Source organism: Megalobrama amblycephala, linkage group LG13 (genome assembly GCF_018812025.1).
Source record: "Megalobrama amblycephala isolate DHTTF-2021 linkage group LG13, ASM1881202v1, whole genome shotgun sequence".
Taxonomy (NCBI): Eukaryota; Metazoa; Chordata; class Actinopteri; order Cypriniformes; family Xenocyprididae; genus Megalobrama; species Megalobrama amblycephala.
The window spans coordinates 39,090,682-39,112,794 of record NC_063056.1 but is presented as its reverse complement, the minus strand read 5'-3'; the positions used below and the strand labels follow the sequence as shown (position 1 = coordinate 39,112,794).

General features: G+C 35.7%; 1 protein-coding gene across 1 annotated transcript; it reads left to right on the top strand.

Moving 5' to 3' along the window:
- Positions 1–859: 859 nt before the first annotated feature.
- fam110d (family with sequence similarity 110 member D) lies at positions 860–19,485 on the top strand. Its single transcript, XM_048153684.1, has 2 exons — positions 860–1,013; positions 15,631–19,485. The coding sequence occupies exon 2, from the start codon at positions 16,297–16,299 to the stop codon at positions 17,581–17,583; it is 1,287 nt and encodes a 428-aa protein (XP_048009641.1). The 5' UTR covers positions 860–1,013; positions 15,631–16,296; the 3' UTR covers positions 17,584–19,485.
- The last annotated feature ends 2,628 nt before the right edge of the window (positions 19,486–22,113 follow it).

The window sequence follows — 22,113 nt, the reverse complement described above, 5'->3', positions numbered from 1 at the left end:
GCTTATCATGGTTATCCATTTATATGCAGTTATCTATTCACCATCCAGGCTTTGTGCAAAACAAAAAATAGTAGTCTATATTTAGATCATTATAATTGCTGAGTGTAATTATATGCATGTTGACAAAAAGCCAAAAGCAACCCTGATATCCAATCAATTTTAATATTCAAGATGTTTTGCAAATGTATTGACGGTCATGTACAGTGACGTTAAAAAGTACTTGTGCACTTCAAATGTCCACAATCACTAAATCAAAACACCACAAACACAAAGTGGCTGAATAAATTGTCATCATTTTTAACTCTAGATCTTTTGTTTTATCATTTCAAACTGCTTTTGAGAATTGCTTGAATGTGTGCTGTTTTCACTGAATGTTTTCTGTCCTCAAACTAGGCTAATCATTTCATTTACACTTCACTAAAAAGCCAATAATAGGCTATTTATTGGCAGGGAAACCATAGGGGGTGTGTGACAACAACTAGACTTGGTGTATGTTGTTAAAAAAACAAACAAACAAACAAAAAAAACTTGTATCTTTTTAACTCTAGGCTATCTTTTTTTTCCAGGACAATAACAATGGAAAGGTTCAGAAACACATTTGTAGTCAATTCTTTTAAGGTTTGTGAAACCCATCCTGAGAAATATAAAATGTGTTTATAAAAACTTGATATTGAGGCTTTTTTTTTTTTTAATCTAATGCAATAACAATGCTTGTCGCCAGTATATAGATATTATCTACCTGTTTAAACACTGATGTCTCAAGCATTTTGCGTGTTGTAGTGCAGGTCAATCCCCCAAACAATCCCCCTCTGCTGTCGTGTTTGTGATGGGGTCAGTTTACACTCATACCTGCCCGCCCATCGCAGTGGGATGATCCCGGTACATCCACGAGACACAAACGCTCCTCCGGCATTCACTTCAGAAACCAATGAGCCGCAATCCACACAGCTCCTGCTGGACAGTAAACGGAGATTACCAGAGCTTTCACATGTGGATACGGATCACGACACACGGTAAGAGCAAATCTAGCACTCAGTATACGACTAGTGACTAATATCCGATCAGATAATGTTCATTCAGCATTTATAGCGACTTCATTAAGAGTCTTGTCGAATCTGAAGTCGCGTCGTTTTTAAGTAAATTCATGTTCGTGTGTGTGTAAACAAACAGAGTTTGTGTAAATTCAATATAAAGGGTCATTGATCTTAAAATTTGTTTTAAGTTCAGTTTAAGGACTCCAGTAGCTTATGTATGTATGAATCGGATAATTATTATTTTTTTCTGTAAATAATTGATGTCACTGCATCTTTCTTTGGGGTTTATGTGGATACTTTTGGAGATATGGGGCAAAAGTAATTATGAATATGTTTAAATAAAAAGATAAATACATTTATAGTTTTTTTTTCCATATAGACTAAATGAGAAATGGCCATAAAGAAACTATTTTGTATATGCATGAATGGAATAATATTGATAGTTTTGAAAACGAAATGTTTTGGTGATTTAATGTAATTTGCGTTTATTTACATTACATTATAATGATTGACTTTTATATATTCCTCAAATGAGTGAATATTAATGTCTGTAATAACTTAATTAGTCTGGTTGATCATTTACTCAATATAATTTTTTTAAAAATAAATAAATAAAATAAAAAAAATTTTTGGTAACACTTTATTTTACAGTGCCATTGTTACATATGTTACATGTAGTTACTATTGTAATAACTATAAATTATGCATAATTACATGCAACTAAACCTAAACCAAACCAAATCCTAATCCTAAACCTATTGTAAGTACATGTAGTTATTTAATATTACTCAGTACTTAAATGTATAATTACAGTGTAACAAAGACACCTTAAAGTAAAGTGTAAACATTTTTTTAAAAAAAAAAGGTAGTATGTAATTCCTGCGCCTCTAGTGGCACCAAACCGAATTGCAATAATAAAGACTAGCTGAGACTAAATCTTCATACCTTCATCTTCTACTGCATTGAATGAAGAACGTATTTCATGACTGTAGGTTCTGCCTAGGGTGTCCCAAATCACTCTTACAGTCATTTAGGATGCTGCCTTAAAAGGCAGCGTAGACAGCAAGAACCCTCATTAGGTTTTGGAACAGAGCCACAGTCGTTTCTGCTCATTAAACAGATATAGAAGAAAGTATTAATTGAGAAAGTACTATGACAAAAGGCAAGATATAGACCTAAATACAACATTTTTAGAGAGAGAATTGGCTGTGCATTATGGAGTATGACCTCTGCTCTCATTTAGACTTACTAGGAAATTATGTAAGTTTATTACCTGAAGTTTACAAAGTAGGAGAAGCTTTAAACAAAAGAATAGACGGCAGGTGGAGGAAAGTGAGGAGACCACATGTGTTTTTTGAAAATTTCCAACAAGCCAAACAGACAGTTTCCTAACTAATTAAGAGTCTTTTCTCAACTTGTATGGCTTTATTGCATTATGTTATGTGTAAATGGGTATAATGCTCGTAACCCTCCCCCACCAAAGAGTTTTACTTAGGTTAGGTGCACAGACCATGCACTAACTTTCCGCAAGGTCAGCAGTATTAACCACTCAGAACCAGTCTAAACACTCGAAAAAGTAGACCAAACGCAGAGATTTCACCTGCTTTTGAACCATAAGTGAGGTCTCTTCATACTGGTGTATTGTCTTCCAAGCCCCAAAATAAACACGTGTCTGTGGCAGTGTCATCTCTCTGATGCGTCGATGCATGTAAAATGTAAACATCAGCATGATGCTGAGGGCTACGATGCTCCTCTGCAGGCTTTCCTGTCATTGTGCAGATGTTTTAGATGTTGTATGGCACATTGAGGTCCAGTATCTACTGGCAAACTTAAGTAAACTCTTTGCAGTGTTGCTGAATGCATTAAATCCATTCGATCTATGCCCAGAAGTTCACTGCAAAAGTTACGACCCTGCTTTAATGCATGATTTTTATTATTAGTGAAGGGCCTCAGGCATCACTGTACTATCACCGAACTATAACCTTTTTTCCCAGTACTTCTGTGATCATTTGAATTAATTGTAACACAGAAATAATGATCCTGTGTGGTTGAAAAGACTGTTTATGACGCTGTTTCATGACTCATGGCTCAGCGCCAGAGCAAATGCTGATCTGAATATTCGCTGTGATCGTACTTTTCAAAGCGTTAATAGACATAACCGAATCATTGTCATTTAGGAATAAGATTGCATGGGTGTTTGAATTGAGATTGCAATCTTTTAACGATTAATATATACATATATTATCTTTCTTTGTCATTTATTAAAAGAGAGAAAAAAATGTATGTAATTTATAGTTTTTTCTTTACTATATATAGTAGCAGATCTGAGCTGGCTGCATCTCTCATCTGAGGTGCTGACAACCACGTTGAGATGAATAAATGCGAAAGGACTTGTATCACCACTGGGGCGGACGCTCTAAACACAGAAAAGAGAAGCCCACGGGCCGCGTGCAATGACCTTTGTCTGATCGTGTGCGAGTGCTGAGCCACTCCGGCTGACGGGATGCCCACACTGCTGTGGTAACCCCCTACTGACTGGAAGTGAACCCTATGTAGGGATCAAGCTTCTGACCAATTGTTTTCCAAGCCTTTTCCTCCTTCTCAGAGATTCCACAAACACATAATCATCCCGGTGTGACCACATCAGTCTCAACTGCTGTGATACTGTATCCCGCAAATGTCTTTTATGGGTCTGGGACGGAAAGGCAACAGCTGTTTTGTTTTGTCGCACAAACTCCATAAAGCCAAATGTTGCTCTTCTTTCAGCCGTTCGAGTGCAATCACATAAACAGTCATTTCCCCCAAAAGAAAACTTTGCATTTGTAGCGCTAATGTGTGGCTGCGTGTAAACAGCATGAAGCTCAAGTTACTAATTAGAGGCTGAAAGATCCTGCAGATTCTTTAAAGTGACATCACTTTGTTTGTATATGGAAGCGGTCTCACTTTAGATTAGGGTCCAATTCTTACTATTAACTAACTATTAACTATGATTTTGCCTTAATAAACTCCTAATTACTGCTTATCAATAGTTAGTAAGGTAGGTGTTAAGTTTAGGTATTGGGTAGGATTAAGGGATGTAGAATATGGTCATGCAGAATAAGATATGGAAGATATGGAAGCTTGTTTCCACCATGAAATAAAAAATATTGTATAAAGTAATTATGACTTTTTATCTCACTTTTCTGATATAAAGTCAAAATTGCATGATATAAAGTCAGAATTGCGAGTTAGTCAAAATTGCATGATATAAAGTCAGAATTGCATGATATAAAGTCAGAATTACATGATATAAAGTCAGAATTGCGAGTTATAAAGTCAGAATTGCATGATATAAAATCAGAATTGTCTGATATAAAGTCAGAATTACATGATATAAAGTCAGAATTGCGTGATAAAAACAATTGTGAGAAAAACTCGAGTTTTAATCTCACAATTGAGAGAAATAAAGTCAGAATTGTGAGATGCAAACTCGCAATTGTGAAAAAAAAGTTGCAATTACCTTTTAATTTTTTTTTATTGAGCAGCAGAAACAAGCTTCCATAATAAGGCATTAATATCTGCTTTATAAGTACTAATAAACAGCCAGTATCCTAGTAATATGCATGCTAATAAGCAACTAGTTAATAGTGTGAATTGGACCCTAAACTAAAGTGTTACCATGAAAGTTTATTTGCTCCAAAGAATTAAAAAAAAACAACAACAAAAAATGCAAGTTATAAACTTATAATTGCAAGTTTACATCTCATAAAAAAGAGTTTTTTCCTCAGAAGTTTACAATTCACAATTTTTATTTTTTTCTCGCAATTCTGTTTTTTTTTTCGTTTCCGTCACTGAATTAAAAAAAGGTAGGCTAATTGTTGCAATTATCTTTATCTTGTTTATCTCTCACATTCCTGATTTTTTTTTTTCTCAGAAATGCACATTGTGAGATAAAGTCAAAATTACTTTTATAATTTATTACATGGCAGAAATAAGCTTCCATGTGTGTTTTATGGACTGACTGATGAATTTCACTCCCTGTGTACTGTAGTCATCTAGTCTTTTTTCCCCTTCATGATTTATTTACTCACTTTAGTATTAATATTAAATGTTCAAATCCCGATGCTCACGGGACGTCCCCGCGGGTCCGACTGACAGCTGTGTGAGCGGGTCGCTCATAGTCTCACATCTCGTTAATTGTCCTTGGCTCGGCTAGGTACCACTGCCGTCCTGCCAGGTCCAATCAGACCTAGCGCTGCCGCCAGGATCCTTCATCGCACATGAAGGGGCTTGTATCCTTTGTCACGCTCACAAGACATTGTTCTGACAGGGCCGGTAACCAATGATCTTTCCCTCAACTCAACGCTGGCTTTGCTGATGTGGTGGGGGGGCTTGAGGGGAGATTAGGGGCTATTTCTGTGGCACTTTGGGCCTGTTTGCGACCAACGAGCCAGACTAGCGGTTAATGAGAGAGGACAGCTGACAGGTTCAGTGGAGGTTATGGAGCAAGAGGAAATGGCAGTGAATCACATGGCCTTTGAGAGTGATTGAGACCCTAGCTGGCTTTCATTTTATTTTTAGTAGAGGAAAAATTTAAACTCAGTCATTATTTACTCACCTTCAAACTCGGTTAAGTCTCCTGAGGTAGAAAGAGCAACTTCTGAGAAGTATGAGTTTCTTCTAAGTTGAGAAAAGGCTGACAGAATATATCATTTTATTTGAATATGAACTCTCCCATACATATTTGTACTGCCTACTTATGTTGATTTGTTAAGCGTTTTGATGGGTCAGTTGTTAGATTCAGGTCACCCTCATAAACACAATGGGTAATCAATGCAATATCACTGGTAGTGTTTTGTGTTTGCTGTCAATGATCGAGAATAGGGTTCAGGATTGTTGTTGTGTCCCATTTGATGGTTGGATGTTAGTCAGGAGGACTGGATCCCTCCCCCATCAGCCCATCACCCATTTGACCCCATCACAAGTCACGTTTGTTTGAACCTTTGCTGTTAACACTTGGGTCTGCAGTGACTTTAACATGTGTCTGGCATACAGTCAGCAAGCGCTGTGAAAACATGCTTAAAATATACAGCCACTTTATTTGAGAAAACAAGACTCTGGAGGAATAAACTGAACAACTTTTATCCCACAAGAGCGTTTTTTTTTTTTTCTGGATCATGGCAATCAAGTTAAGACTTAAACTTCTAAATGATTTGTAATGTAATCTGATCAGCTGAACTATACTGCGTTTAAATAGCTCTTTTTGCCCTTTGCTTCACTGACAGTCTGTAAAGTTCAGTTTTGTTGATTCTTAAAAGGCTGCATGTAGATCAGATTACTTCTCCTTTACATGCCTAGAATATATTAAATTAGTATTTCACGTCAGACGCTTTTTATTAGAGAACTTTTCCATACGGCAAACCTTTATTATGGGCACAGTAACTCCCTGGGTAAACTTTATATGCATAGTAAAATTAGGCAGATTTACTATTCTGCAGTGTGAACATTTGGATTGGCTTCAGAAATTAATAATTTAGACAATCTTCCAGCAGCAGTAGTGTGCAGAGACTCTCTAGATCTAGTTAAGACAAAGTTAGTCTCTTGCAGCACAATTTCTATCTTATTCTAGCCACAAACCGCTCACTTAGACAGAAAGACGAGTATGCATAAGCTATTTATATATATATATATATATATATATATATATATATATATATACACACACATACATATACAGTCAAACCAAAATTTATTCAGACACCTTCATTCAGTTTATTCACTATTATTTAAAAAATGGTAATAAAATATGACAAGATCTCAGAGTTAAACTGTGTCAGAAAAAAATAATCTTAATTATGTCAGATAACGCTTAAGCAAAACATGGTCACGTGTCTGAATAATTTTTGGTTAAAAATTTGTATCAATTTTACTGGTAGTCCACTGTATGAAGAATTTTTGGGTATAATATGCCACAGTTTACTTTTTTTTACTTTTTTACTTAGTTTTACTTTTTGCTATCCTTAGTAAAAATATATATTATAATGTCTGAATAATTTTTGTTTTGACTGTACATATATAGCTTATGCATACTCATCTTTCTGTCTTTCTTTCTTCAGTCGAAAATAAATTAATGTTTTTGAGGAAAACATTCCAGGATTTTTCTCCATATAGTGGACTTCAACAGTTACCAACGGATTGAAGGTCCAAATGTCAGTTTCAGTGCAGCTTCAAAGAGCTCTACATGATCCCAGACGAGGAATAAGAGTCTTATCTAGAGAAACCATCTAGAGAAAAAAATAAAATTTATATACTTTTTAACTACAAACGCTCGTCTTGCACTGCTCTGAGATGCGCCACACATTACATAATGAGGTTGAAAAGGTCACACGTGACATAGGCTAATTTTCTCCCCCTACGTCACGCGTGACCTTTCCAACATGATTGCGTAATGCGTGGCGCATCGCAGAGCAGTGCAAGACGAGCATTTGTGGTTAAAAAGTATATAAATTTTATTTTTTTTAGAAAATGGCCGATGGTTTCACTAGATTAGACTCTTATTCCTCATCTGGGATCATGTAGAGCTCTTTGAAGCTGCACTGAAACTGACATTCGGACCTTCAACCCGTTGAAGTCCACTATATGGAGAAAATCCTGGAATGTTTTCCTCAAAAACCTTATTTTCTTTTCGATTGAAGAAAGAAAGACATAAACATCTTGGATGACATGGGGGTGAGTAAATTATCAGGAAATTTGAATTCTGAACTGAACTAATCCTTTAATCATAAATTGTTTCAGTCGTTCTGAGACGCTGTCAGCGGCACGCATGTAAATGAACATACATGTATTTATTTGCTGGCAAAATAAAAGTGTATACATTTGAAAATGAAGAAATTAAGATGTAAATATTATGTTGTAATCTTACAGTAAAATAAACATGTTTTTTTCTTTATTTTACAGTACAATAGTATTATTACAATATATTTCTTATTTAATATATTTAAGAAAATCCTAATAATTATTATTATTTCAGTCATATTGAATTGGTCAAATACAGTGGCCTATGAAAACTCAAATGAAAAAAAAATCTCACATTATGGTTTGATTTGCTTCTTGTAAAGAGTAAACCCAAGTATGAAAACCAATTTTTCAAGTATTTCGCACTTTTAAAAAAATCTTCTTTTTATTAAAATAGTTTTTATGTTCTATGCAGATGCACTCGCCAACAAAATCATTCTAGAACGTTCAGATATTTCTAAATAGAACTATTCAAGTCATCTGGTGAAACTGTATTTTCACATATCGCAATATATCTCTCATATCACAGTCTTAATTTCAATATCGTCCAGCCCAGGTCAGAACCTGATTCCGGGCACCTCGCCTTTCCTGTCATTGCACACACAAAACTTGTGCTTTTCTCTCAGGAAATGCAAGACGTTGCTTTCCATGCCTCTTTGTGTTTTTCTCCTCGGCTATAATAGACATGCAGAACCGTTAGCGCCTCACTCATGACTCAAGGCAACTCCTTCACTTCCTGCCTTAACTTTTTCCATGGATGGAGTCCAGGTCTCATGCATTTATTGAAGATTCAGAGGAGGATTGTACTTTGTGTTGGAGAGTTTTTTGTTGTACACTGAGAAAATTTATAGCTCCTTTATCAGGGCTCAAAAACAGACCCAAAGCGGTTTATGACGTAACTAATGGAAAAGCAGGGTAAAGTCCACTGATGTAATGCGTCAGTGTAAAGCCTGATATATGGACTAATAGTCAGAATGGATTGGAACAGTTTATTGAACTTTTAGACAAAATATTTTAATTTTTTGTATCATATTTGATATTGATCAGGCTTTATGGCTTTATTGCATTCATGAAATGGTATTCGTTCCTGACCGGGTATTTCGCATAAAGCAAATTTGCTTAAATTTGCAGTAGCAAAACATTGTTTAAATCTAAGGGTCAAAGAGAGAGCGGTAAATGATCATGAGAACCTACATTCTGCTTGTTATGGTTGTTGAATGAGATTTACATTTTGAGAAAGTCACAAGTGAGGAGAGCCTCTAAAGTGCTGCATAAACAGACGACTAATTAACACAAGTAAATGAGATCAGAGAGAGCGGAAACGTCTGCGGAGCAAGTGTGCCACAGATAACAGGAGCATGTATTTTTACAGTAATGTTTATCTTAAATTGATTTTCCCCAGGTGTGAGCCTCTGAATAGATGATAAGCCTGAGAACTACACACCTTTCATTCATCACACGTTCACATTCAGCTCTGAATCAGTACTCACCTGAATTTGACATTTGGTGATCCACAGGTAGACATTTTGAGTTAAAAGACCAAAGAAACAGTTCATAGGTGTAAATGTATATGTGTACGCTTCTCCAGATGTAGCAATCAGTTCTTTTAAAACTGTGTTTTAGCTTGATGGTTCATTTATAGGTCAATAAACCACCTTTTGTCATTGTTTAGAACACATTTGCATTTTAACTATGAATTTACATTTAATGGAAATTGTTTTTTTTACAGTAATGAAAACTTTGGAGGAGAATTGTTAGATTTTTTTTATGGCTTTTAAGATTAAATATATTCCTGGTCACTTTATGAGATTCACTCGGCAAATGTTTCTGTCAACCTCTGAAACAGTTATTATAGTTAACTAAAACAAACTAAAACCATAAAAAAACATTTTTGTTAATTGAAATAAAATAAACATTAACTGAAATAAAATAATAATAAAAAAATATTTTTATTTTATTTTTTGTTATTGAATATTTAGTTTTGAAAACTGAAATAAAAATTAGTAAAAACAAAACTATATAGACAAAAAAAACACTAATAATAATGAAAAAATAAAACAAAATAAAATTAATGATACAAATAATAATAATAATTTTTATTAATAATATTTTATTAATCTTATTTATATAAAAAGATTATGGATTATGTATAATAATAAAACAAACTAAAACCATTAAAAAATGTTACTTGAAAAAAAAATGCTAAATGAAATAAAATAATAATAAAAAATGTTTTATTATTTCTTATTTTATTTAATCTAATTACCAAAAGCAGCATTTTGTATTTTCATTTAGTTTAACTTGATGTACTAAAATAACTAAAACTGAAATAAAAATGAGTAAAACTCTATAGACATATTAAATAATAATAATAATAATAATAATAATAAAAATGAAAAATAAAAATAAAAAAGTATTATTATTATTAATTGTATTAATAATATTTTATAAATATAATTTTATTTTATTTATTTATGTAATTAACTTTTTTCTTTGAAAAAAAAAATAAATATGGGGGGAAAAGATTATAAAAAGATTATGTATAATAATAAAACAAACTAAAACCATAAAAAAAAAAAACATTTTTGTTGCTTGAAGAAATAATAAATGTTAACTGAAAAAATAAATAAATAAATATATATATATATATATATATATATATATATATATATATATATATATATATATATATATATATATATATATATATTCAGCTAGTTACAAAAAGAAGCATTTCGTGTTTTCATTTAGTTTAACTTGATGTACTAAAATAACTAAAACTAAATAAAAAATTTGTAAAAACTATACATATTTAAAAAAAAAAAACAGTAAAAATTACAAAAACATTTTTTACTACAAATTTAACATTAAAATGGAAACATAAACCAATTGAAAATATTTTTTTCTTTAAAAAACTATAATATTATCTCAATGATACTACAATATTTTATTCTGAAATAGATATGATTACAGAATGATAGTAGTTCATGATCTAGGGCTGTACGATTAATCTTTTGGCTTCCAGCTAAAATAACAGCGCTCTGGATTTAGTTTGAGTGATTGGATCACAGAACGTTCCAGACCCCATTTACACCTGTATTCATCTCTGAGCATTTGTGATGGGATCAGCCGAGACGGGCGTTAATAATACCAGGTGTAAACTGTGATCATTTGAAAGAACGTCTGTCCATCACAAGTCTCCGGCAATCCACCGACTCACATTTGTGACATCTGAATGACAATAGGGTCAGTTAAGTGTCCACCACATAATTTGGAGAGGGTTTAGGGGGGTCTGTTGTGCTTTAAAGAGCTCCCTCGTGACCGTCCTGTGGCCCGTATGCCAGTCCATCACCCCACCCATCATACATCAACCACATAATGGCACTCAAGAGCTCTCTATGGTGAGGAGATATATGCTTCTTCTGCCTTTGTGTTGTTAAGAGTGTTTGTGTCTGTTGAGTTTTATTGTCATGTGTTTTCTTTCTCCCTGTTTTTCTTACTAATGAGCCGCGGCATTCAGTCCAGCCTCTTATCTCCAGAGCCAGAGGGGTCTATTGTCAACGCCGATAAATAATGCAGGATTTGGTCTGTGATGGACGTCCTGAACCTTTTGTAGTTTTATATCAACAGTCCAACACGGGACATTTTGAGTGTAATTGGGCTGCTCAGACTGGGTGGGACAGACACGTTTGCAGATGCTTTTGATTAAGTTTCATCAACTGGATGCAACAACTTTCAATTTTATTTTATAGCAGAGGCTCGTTTTATTGTGTGAACTATTACATTATTCCCAAAACATTAAAATGTAATTCATACAGACAGTGACTTGAATATTTACCAACACAAATAAGAAAAAGTCTTATTAAAAAGCAAGTAGTTTTGCATATTATTATTCATAATATTATTTTATTAATAATAATATTTTTATTAATAATAATTAATGCTTCTTTCCCCTTTGGAATAAAAAACATTTTAATATTGAAAAAAAAAAAAGATTATGCCTTCATAGTTATAATCTAATAATGTTAAAATGTGTATATTGATATTATGTATATTTTATTGTTTATTTGATTTTTGATTTTTTTTTTCATATTCATTTGTAGGAAATCCACTGTTAAGAAGTTAAGACAATTAAGATTAAACAAAATTATTGTTGAACTAATTTATTTTTATTTTATATTATTTATTTAAATGTGTATATTGATATTTTATTTTTTTATTTTGTATTTGATTAATGATTTTTGTCCTATTAAAAAGCAAGTTTTTTGTATATTATTAGTAGTATTAATGATTAATTATTATTTTTTAATAACAGTATTTTTTATTAATAATATTGTTATTAATTATACAATTAATAATATGTTGTTTTTTTTTCCTTTGGAATATTTTTATATATATTTGTTTCAAAGAAAATAATGGGAAAAAATATTATGCCTTCATAATTATAATCTTCTAATTTTACACACTTTTCATTATTTTTTTAAAAAAATCCTTGCCTACATTTTTCACACTGAAACTTCTGTTTGATAAGATTATGGAAGGATAATGGTTCATAATCTAGGGCTGTGCGATTAATTTTTATTTTCAATTAAGCTTTTGGTTTCCAACTATTATGAATCAAGATTAAACAAAATTATTGTTGATCTAATTTATTTTTGTTTTATATTATTTATTTAAATGTGTATATTGATATTATATATTTTTATTTCTTATTATAAATTAGATTAATGATAGGGATTCACCAATATGAACATTTTGCCCGATACCGATAACCGATAATTGTTTATATTTGAAAGCCGATAACCGATATATTGGCTAATAAATCTGAATCAAAATTTTTATACAATTTTTAAGAGCCTGATTACAAAAACGATAACATTAAAAATGAACATATATCGGCCGATACCGATATGGTGGCCGATATACTGTGCATCCCTAATTTATGATTTTTTCTTTTAATTTATATTATATATATATATATATATATATATATATAAATATATATAGTTCAGTAAATGCATGTTCTTTCCAAAGTCAGTGAGCAATCGTGTTAAACAACCATGATATCAATATTGACCAAAATAAACGTGATTATGTTTTTTTTACCATAATCAAGCAGCACTATTATGAACAGCATTTAAGATTTGGTTAACACCAAACAACACATGCAACTTTAAACATTAAAGTTTGTGAATCACCTCCCTTCCATAATGTAACATATTTCAGGATATTCAACCAGCCTTTTAAGGTTGTGTTCCTACTTTGCTTGAAGTCTTCAGTAGATCATAGCTTAGATGCAGCGTGACAGAAAACATCTGGTTTCTCTTTGACCTTGTTGGACGGTTGTTTTGGCCACCCCTGCAGGCAGACGACCTGCCCACCAGCTTCACTGAGATGCAATGAAAGCATTGAGATGAGAGGAGGCTGGATTAGCAGGGGTTAATTACAAGCCATCGCGAGCCGCTGCTATTACCAGCGCAGTTCAGCCTTCAAAAGAGAGAGGAGCACAGACAAAGTTTCATGTCACTAATTTGCCTCTTTAGAGAGTAATAGAGGTCACTGTACAGGAGCAGACGCTAGAGGTGATGGTGTGAATGTGTGAAGTGACTGTAACGTGGTGATCAGTGCTAAACGGAAACTTATCTCTACATTTTTTTTTAAATGTTCAGCTAGTCTCACACTGTTTTAGATGAGTTATGAGCTTGAGATTTGAATTTCCAGTTCATGCACAAATAGGCTAAATGATGTGGTTCTTTTGAATCACATCACAGGAGTCATCTGTACGAGTCATTTCTTCATTGAATCAGCTCAGATGACTCGCTAAACCTATTACATATTAATTTACATATTTAAATGTTTAGAAAGCCTGTTCTGGGGATGTTTGGTGCCTGATGGAGAATTTCCCAGTCGGTAAATTTCACAGAGATGTGAGCATGTTTTAATTTAAGCCTCTGCTTAGCTATTATTAGCCTTGTTTCTGTCCTAAACACAGTGATCCAGCACTCAAATAGCTGTCACGCTGCTTTGGAAAGATCTATATTACTGATGTAATGCATCTACAAGCCAATAATGGCCTTAAGTGCAGAGTGATGTAGACACGGCTAATAATAGAGTGTGATAATTATGAAACACTACTACTGTGCACCACGTTTCAAATGACATTAACCTGGCGGGTTATCCATGCAAATTATAATGTTTAATGAATCAATTCAAACTTTGTTTCAGTGATTCATTTGAATCAACACTCAAACATGATCATGATTGTCACTCCCTGTGACTTTTTTAATGCATTAGAATGATTTAGTAAAGATATAGGATGGTAAATATTGCTGATTATTATTATTATGCATTGCATATAAATGAAAATAATTTAAGATTAGTTTTTTTTGTATTAAACATTTTGAGTGTATTTGGCTGATGGTTCATCTATTAAGATCTGTTTTAAGCCATTTTAGAACAAATATATATTTTGAATATCATAAAATCATTAGGGTGAAAAATATCAAGTCTGTTTTAGCTGTATTGCTCAGCCCAACTGACTAAACAAGCATTTTTCTGAGTTTGGACCCCCTGTTGCTCACCACTTTCTGAAAGTCCCTAAATCCAGAACCATCTCATGCTCAACACCTGTTCAGAATTCTTTCCCGGAACTTTCCCAAACAATGGCTGCTGCTTTTCCCGGACTGTCTGACATCTGGAAAATGTTGCAGTTCCCCTTTTGACTGGATTTATAGCGAAGGGATTCAGAGAGGGGGGTCGAGGTACATGAGAGGTGCTATATTTGTACGGTAGAAAGTCATCTTGTAAGTGCATGAGATCTCTTTTATCTTAGGGATTTTTTTTGTCTTTGTAGTGCATTTGCTTTTTTCCCCACTAAGTCTGAATATTGAAAAAGGTAGAGTTCACAATTTAGCCGCTCACACCTGTTTTTAGTTGCAGTAAATGACTGCTCTTCATAGTGAAACTGGCAAACAACAAAAAAAAAGTACCGCGGTTATTCCCGTTTACTAGGTCACAGGGACATATTCACTTTAAAATGCTGTGTATTGTTGTTTTTTTTTCCCTGCAAGGGGATACAAAAATAGCACTTTGATGCATCATGTTTTGAATGTCTTCCCTTTCAGAACCAACCATGCAGTCAAAATTGTTTTAAGCTAGAATTCTTGCTTTGCAATCATATTCTGCTGTTCTATTAGTAAGCAGTAAATCCATGCAGAGTTGTAAAAAACACTGCAGTGTGTTCAAAATTAAATGCAGCAAATGGTCCTACAACGTCTTTAAAGGAAATGTTATTAAGCTGATTTTGGGGTCTCTAAAATATGGACACAGTCATGCATTATTTAGCAAAGCCCTCAAGGAATGCAAATGTGGCATGTGGGTTAAGCTAATGCTGATGGTGAAGGCCATTACCTCTGCAGTCTACAGTTTCCTTTAATAGACTTTCTAAATGCATCTGAGGTTAAATTGGTAAAATTCCACTTGCAAAATTATAATGTCAATCCAGACTTCACTGTGTATTATGCATATTCGTTCAGAGTTAAATGCGCTAAATTTGTGCAGTACAACACATTTGTACGATTGAACGGTTATTTAGGACTAGTTCAATGGGCGAGCACTGGGAAGTCAACTCAGTCCATGCATGAGCTAATGGCACTGCCTGTGGCTCCAGACATGCATTTCTGCCAACTGCATCGGATCACAAAAAGCTACAGGGACTTCTAACCACGCTGCCATATGGCCTACGCCTTGGGAGATCGGATCTCCCTTGAGAAATGCTAAAAAAAAAGTCTGAACTGTGTCTCTACCGTTTTTGTTTTCACAGGACTCCAGGTATAGAGGGAGAAGCACAGGACCTCTGTCTATCAAACTCTGAAGTGCCCCGGTGCCAGCTGTATAGGTCAACCCAACCGTAACATCGCAGGACAATAGGAGCCCAACCCGAAGACCTTTGACGGCTATCAAAAAGCAAATAACCAAGCTCATTAGCTCTCTTCCCCCAAAACGACCTTCTCTGAAAAGACCAACAGAAGAGAGGAAGTTAAAGAGGACGAAACAAAGGGGGGAAAAAGACGGAGAAAAAAACGAACACTGGCAGCTATTTCTGATACTCTGTGGTGAAGGGAACATCTCATTTGGGATTTGAGATTTTGGATTGCAGAAAAAGGTTTTCTTCATGCCCTGCCCATTTATTGCAATGCCTGTGTGAATACTGCATGGAGATTTGTCCTTTTTCCAAAAGCGCCTAGTAAAGAGACTAATTATAGTGAAGCACAACAGCCAACTCTATCGCTTAAAGATTCTCAGATTCTCAAAATGCCTAAAAATCTACATTCATAGGGGTCCTATAAATGGATCAAAATCATTCTGAGACACGTCAGATCTTGAAGAAGCATTGAAACGGTACTTTCCCAGAGGGTTTCCTTCTCTTTGTAGGGCAAAGCGACTGCTTTGTCCTTTCTGTTTGGATGCATTTTTCCAGAACTCCAAAATGAAGCCCTTAACTCCCATTGGTTCACCTTCTCCACTGCGGCTCCTAAACAAGGGGCCCGATTACCTTCGCAGGCAAATGGATGCCGGAAGCAGGGGTAGTTCAATTAGTGCGGTAGAGCGGCTGGAAGCAGACAAGGCGAAGTACGTCAAGAGTCAACAGGTCATAAACACCAAGCAGGAGCCCGTATTAGTGCCCTGTGCAACCCCTCCACCGTTGCCTCGTCGAAACTTCACTGTGTCCACTCCTTCAACACCCGTTCTCCCACCTCGAAATCAAATGGCGTCTTTCTCCGCACCGCAGTTCTTGAGGGATGAAAATGAGGATGACTCCAGGAAAGAGAACTGTCAGAATGAAACTGATGTGGAAACCAACAATCGCAACAATGCAAATAAGCCTCCCGTACCTTCCCCAAGAACTCCAACCATTGCTCCATTAGTCGCCCCACATAGTGCTCCGATAATGCGCAGGAGCAACGGCAAGCGCATGCTGCGTCCGGACTCCCTAGTCATTTACAGACAGAAGAAAGAGTGCAAGAGTCCCAACAGTGGTGGCGAAAACGGCAACACCAACATGGAGGTCAAGGGCTACAGCTTCGTACGACGGCTCTTCCAGGGATCCATGCGTGAAAAGAGCAGCGGTACCGAGGCTCATAAAATGGTGATAAATGAGGAGAAGGCGTCTTCCTCTCGAGACGGGGATTCGCGAATGTCCTGGTCCAATGATAAAGACACTGTCGACGGAGGAAACGAGACCAGACGATCGAGCAAATCCGAGCGAGAGCACTCAATGCCGGAGACTCAAAACAACACTGGTGTTCAGAAGCAATCTAAGAACGGCATGATCAACAGTTTACGAAACAGCATTGGGAACTCCAACAATAATGACATGGATCCATGGAAGCCCGTCGTTCCAAGGATGCGGGCCGATTTGAAACGCTCCAAGTCAGAATTGCGACTACGCTGCTCGCTAGCCATGTCCGAGCAGGAGCGCTTCTTCGACTACTGCGGATTGGACTTTGATATGGTGGAGAGGCTCGGACCGGAGAACTTTCTAAAAGGGGCAAGTTCAGTCGACACACTCTCGCTGCTACTGAGGAGCGTCGGAGGCGGCGGCTCAGAGCCCAGTGAGTTTTCCCGACACTCCGGGGAAGGGATTTTCCAGGAGGAACTGGCCGAGCAGATCTCCACAGGTGTCTCGATTATCGAGAGAAATGCACGTGTCATAAAGTGGCTCTACGGTTGCAGAAACGCAGTCCAGGAGGGTCCAAAAGAGTCTACTGTTTGATTATCACGGTGACTAAACTGAAGACTTTTCGGAGCCGTGTTCCAAAACGGAAAACTATGCTGTATTTATTTCATGTGGGACATTTGTATTTAAGAGATTTGTCTGGCTTTTCACAGCCAGTTTGAGAACATTCATGTTACACATAAAGCTGCAAACCGACACTTGTCATGACCTACACTGTGGTTGTGTCTGAAATCGCCCCCTTATACCCTCATTCACTATTCCACACATTAGTATACTAATAAAGTATATTGAATGAAAACAAGTGAGCGAATTTTCCTGTGGACGCCAACTTTTGGGAGACTCTCACGCTCACATTGCATGGCTAGAAAATAGTTTGGTTGTACACTTATTATTGCAGTGCATTGTGGGATTGAATGAGTGCACTCAATTATGTCCATTTCTGATATTTTAGAGCACTGTGTAAGGGTATAGGGGCGATAGTGATGTCATCTCTTGTTCTATGTATATAGAAAGACATGAGTCCGTCCTGTTACTTCTGTTCAGAAACAATTATTTGTTGAGCGTAACTTAAAGAACATGTCATCTGATGAATAATTTAACATTGAAAACCACTAAGCTTTTCTCTGGGGCTGGAAAACCCAATGCATGAGTGTTAAATGAACCATGTGTACCTCATTTCCCAACTGTCCCAGTTTAGTTTCTGTGTTGCCTTTTTTCCTTAAACGCAGGCGTTGGAACAAACACACAGAGCACCCCTGTGGGGATATTAATGCACTGATTTGGAGAAAAAGAGACGGAGCGAGAGCTATATATACTGATATGAAACGTATTTTTAACAATGAGTGTATGCAAATAAATATGCAGGGCCTTAAAGACAACCTGATTTTGAGTTTCATTAACTTGTTTCAAAGAAATGTGCTGCGTACTAATGTACATTATTTTCCAAACCCTATTGCGCTGCTTAGAGAATCATGCTTAATAAATACTGGGTGAAATGGCATTTTTTAATCGATATTTTCAAGTACAGAACACAATATATTTATATATTTAGATTAGATTTGTTTTTTTTTCCTGTTCTCATCCCAATGCAATTGCCTTATTTGGGAAGGATGCATGTTGTGCTAATTAGATTTTTTGCCAAAAGCATTGTCATTTTGCTCTAAACAGCAAGGTCTCTCCAAATATTCATTATTAAGGGGGACCAAAGGTAAAATTTTAAGAATCAGACATTAAAAAACCAGCAATCTCTAGGGAAGCAGCACACTAGGGTTTGGAACGGCCATTATTTTGGTCTTTCATTGAGAACTAAATCATGTAAATTGCTCAATTTCATTCCCATCTTTGGTAAATATTGGTGTTACTTTGATTACTGTGATGATAAATCATGGTTGGTTGCACATTTGACTCAAGGAAAAGCATATTTTCGATGCAAATGACCGTTCCTTTTGCAAGCATTCTTCAGTGTGCACTTGGTCATACTGCTTTTAACTCATGAATGTTCAGTGTTTAGCAAAGCAGAGGAAGACATAACAGCAAGAGATCTGATGGACGGACTCTCACTCCCAGTGTGGGAGATGCTGATGTGTTCTCATATTGACGGAGACCTTTGAACACGCTAACATCAATCAGACACTGATTCTCCTTTGTGGTAATGAATCAGTCTCTATGATACCACTGATAAATGAAGCAAAGGTCCACTGCGGCATGCACAGGTCAGACTGCGGCCTGCAGAGAAAGAACGGTGATCTTTCCTTTCAGAATTCCTAAACTTTTTCATCCCCAACGTCCAAGATGCATTCAGTCTTCCCGAGCACCCGAAATCTCTCTCTTGCATGTTTACACTCCATGTAAGTTTGTATATGTTTCTATAAAGAAGAATTTAGATTTCAACCCAAAGAGATATTACAGATTAAATCCAAATAAAGTCCTATTTCTGAATGGCTGTAGTTCTTTGAGTTTTGTGTGAGATAATTATGTTATGTTGGATGCAGGGTAAACCTGGAAATATCTGGGAATTATAAAGGGGTGGTTAATTAGGATTTCATTTTTTTAACTTTAGTTAGTGTGTAATGTTGCTGTTTGATCATAAACAACATCTGCAAAGTTACGACACTCAAAGTTCAATGCAAAGTGCGATATTTTCTTTTAAAGAATTCACTCTTTAAGTACTACAACAAACGGCTGGTAGGGACTACAACAAGCTCCTTCCCAGGTTGGTGACATCACTAACCCTAAAATTTACATATACCCTGTCCCCGAGAACACACAACAAAGGTGGTGAGGCCATGTTGGGCTGCTTTAGAGAAGAGGAAGAGTTGTTGTAGTAGAGTGTTGTTGTCATGCCGTCTCTCCATCAGCGTCGACTCCGGTTTGAACAATGTAAGGCTGAACACTGTTACTGACAATCCTCATTTTGGCTGCGTGAGATTCTCCAGCTTTGTTGTTGTTGAGCTGTTAAAGCTCCGCCCTCTTCTGGAAAGGGGGCGGGGAGCAGCAGCTCATTTGCATTTAAAGGGACACACAAAAACGGCGTGTTTTTGCTCACACCCAAATAAAGGCAAATTTGACAAGCTATAATAAATGATCTGTGGGGTATTTTGAGCTGAAATTTCACAGACACATTCTGGGGACACCAGAGACTTATATTACATCTTGTGAAAAGGGGCATAGATTTCCAAGTCTAAAAGTCTACATAAAATATGAATGTTTGGAGTTGGTAAGATTTTTAAAATATTTCTTAAAAGTAGCCTCTTATGCTTACCAAGGCTGCATTTATTTAATCAAAAATACAGTAATATTGTAAAATATTATTACGATTTAAAACAACTGTGTTCTATTTGAATACATTTTAAAATGTAATTTATTCCTGTGATCAAAGCTGAATTTTCAGCATCATTACTCCAGTCTTCAGTGTCACATGATCCTTCAGAAATCATTCTAATATGATGATTTGATACTCAATAAACATTTCTTATTATTATCAATATATTGAGGGTTTTGCGGCTTAATATTTGTGATTCCCGCAGTACATTTTTTTCAGGATTCTCTGATAAATAGAAAGTTCAAAAGAACAGCATTTATTTGAAATAAAATTTTTGTAACATAACCTTTTTTATTGTCACTTTGTGATCAATTAAAAATAAAAATAATAATTTCTTTAAAAAAGTCTTACTGATCTCAAACTTTTGAATGGTAGTGTATATAGAAATTGCTCTTGGTGAGCGCAGTCTGTAAGATTAATATTTCTAATCATTATCCAGTAATCACAGACAAAAGCCTGGGATGTGTCATACTTCCCAAACTAGATAAGCGTGGAAGGTGTGGAAACCCTGTAGATGATGTCAGTGGAAATAAAAATGATTGCACAGTCCAACTGTGTAATGCTATAAATCAAAATACTGTGAAGTGAGTGCTGCCTGTAGTACAGAGCTGATGATTACACACTTGTCAGTCTTACATTTCTTTACAGTCTTCAATGTTGTTAAAAACACTGTTGCTAAACAACTTTTGCGCAAAATGGGGAGCAACAAAACTACATATTTTTGAATAGGTCCTCATTTGAGTCTCACCTCAGTGAAATCCTGCCATTTTCTTGTCACACAGCTCATTTCTCACTGAAGCTTAAGTGCCTGTTATTCTGAAAGCATTTGCACAACATGTTAAGCACTGCAGTGAAATGCACCTCATCAACATGGGAAAAAAAAAAAAATACTGTTTGCAAGCCATATTACTTACATAACGTGACATTTCTAAGTGAAACGGCATATTCAGTGTGAAAAATGTAGGGCAGGGCTTGACTTTTATCCAACAGGATTTGATTGGAAGGTCAAAAGTGGTCGTTATAAGAATGGACTCTTGATGACTACATCCAAAAAGAAAAGTCATTTTTAGAGATGGTACAATTTTTAAATTTAAATAAAAGATCAAAAGTGCATTGTATCAACATCATCCATGTTGGGATTTCTGAGAGTTAAAACCTACAAAAAAAAAAAAAACTACTCTTTTGCCGGGCTGTTCAGGTTTCCCTCTTCCTCCCCACCTCTCTCTTTCCTCTCTTGCTTCAGATACATATGTGAATGAAACAGCAGTCGTCTTCCTGACTTCCAAATGTAGCCTGCTGTGACATCCTGTTTTCGGTCCTGTCCATAGTGTTTTTACACGTTTGGTTATCAAACAGCTCCTCTCCTCCCTCGTATTCAGACATCACCCTCGGTCAGCTGCTGCGGGGGTGGACGGGCCGAGAGATCATGTTTGCAATCCTTGTCTCGGTCCTACCCAAGTTTATCTGTAAGTGTGTGATGTCAGCGGTGCATTCACAAATTTAGCCACAGTAGATTGACTCAACACTCAACTTTTCCTTGAGCTTTTATATATAAGAGGTCATCGTACTTTAAGAATATGCTGAAACTACCTTGTTAGTCCAATAAAAGCTTTTATTGACACCAGAGCCAGTGAAAAACTCGTCCCATAATGTGCATATAGATAGTTGAAACTCCGCCTCCACAGAAGAAATCAACGTCTACTTCATCATTGTAACGTTAGGCCCACCCACTGGTGTGTTAGTGA

Excerpts from the sequence above, each read along its gene's own strand:
- fam110d (XM_048153684.1), top strand. The coding sequence starts at position 16,297 with ATGAAGCCCTTAACTCCCATTGGTTCACCTTCTCCACTGCGGCTCCTA.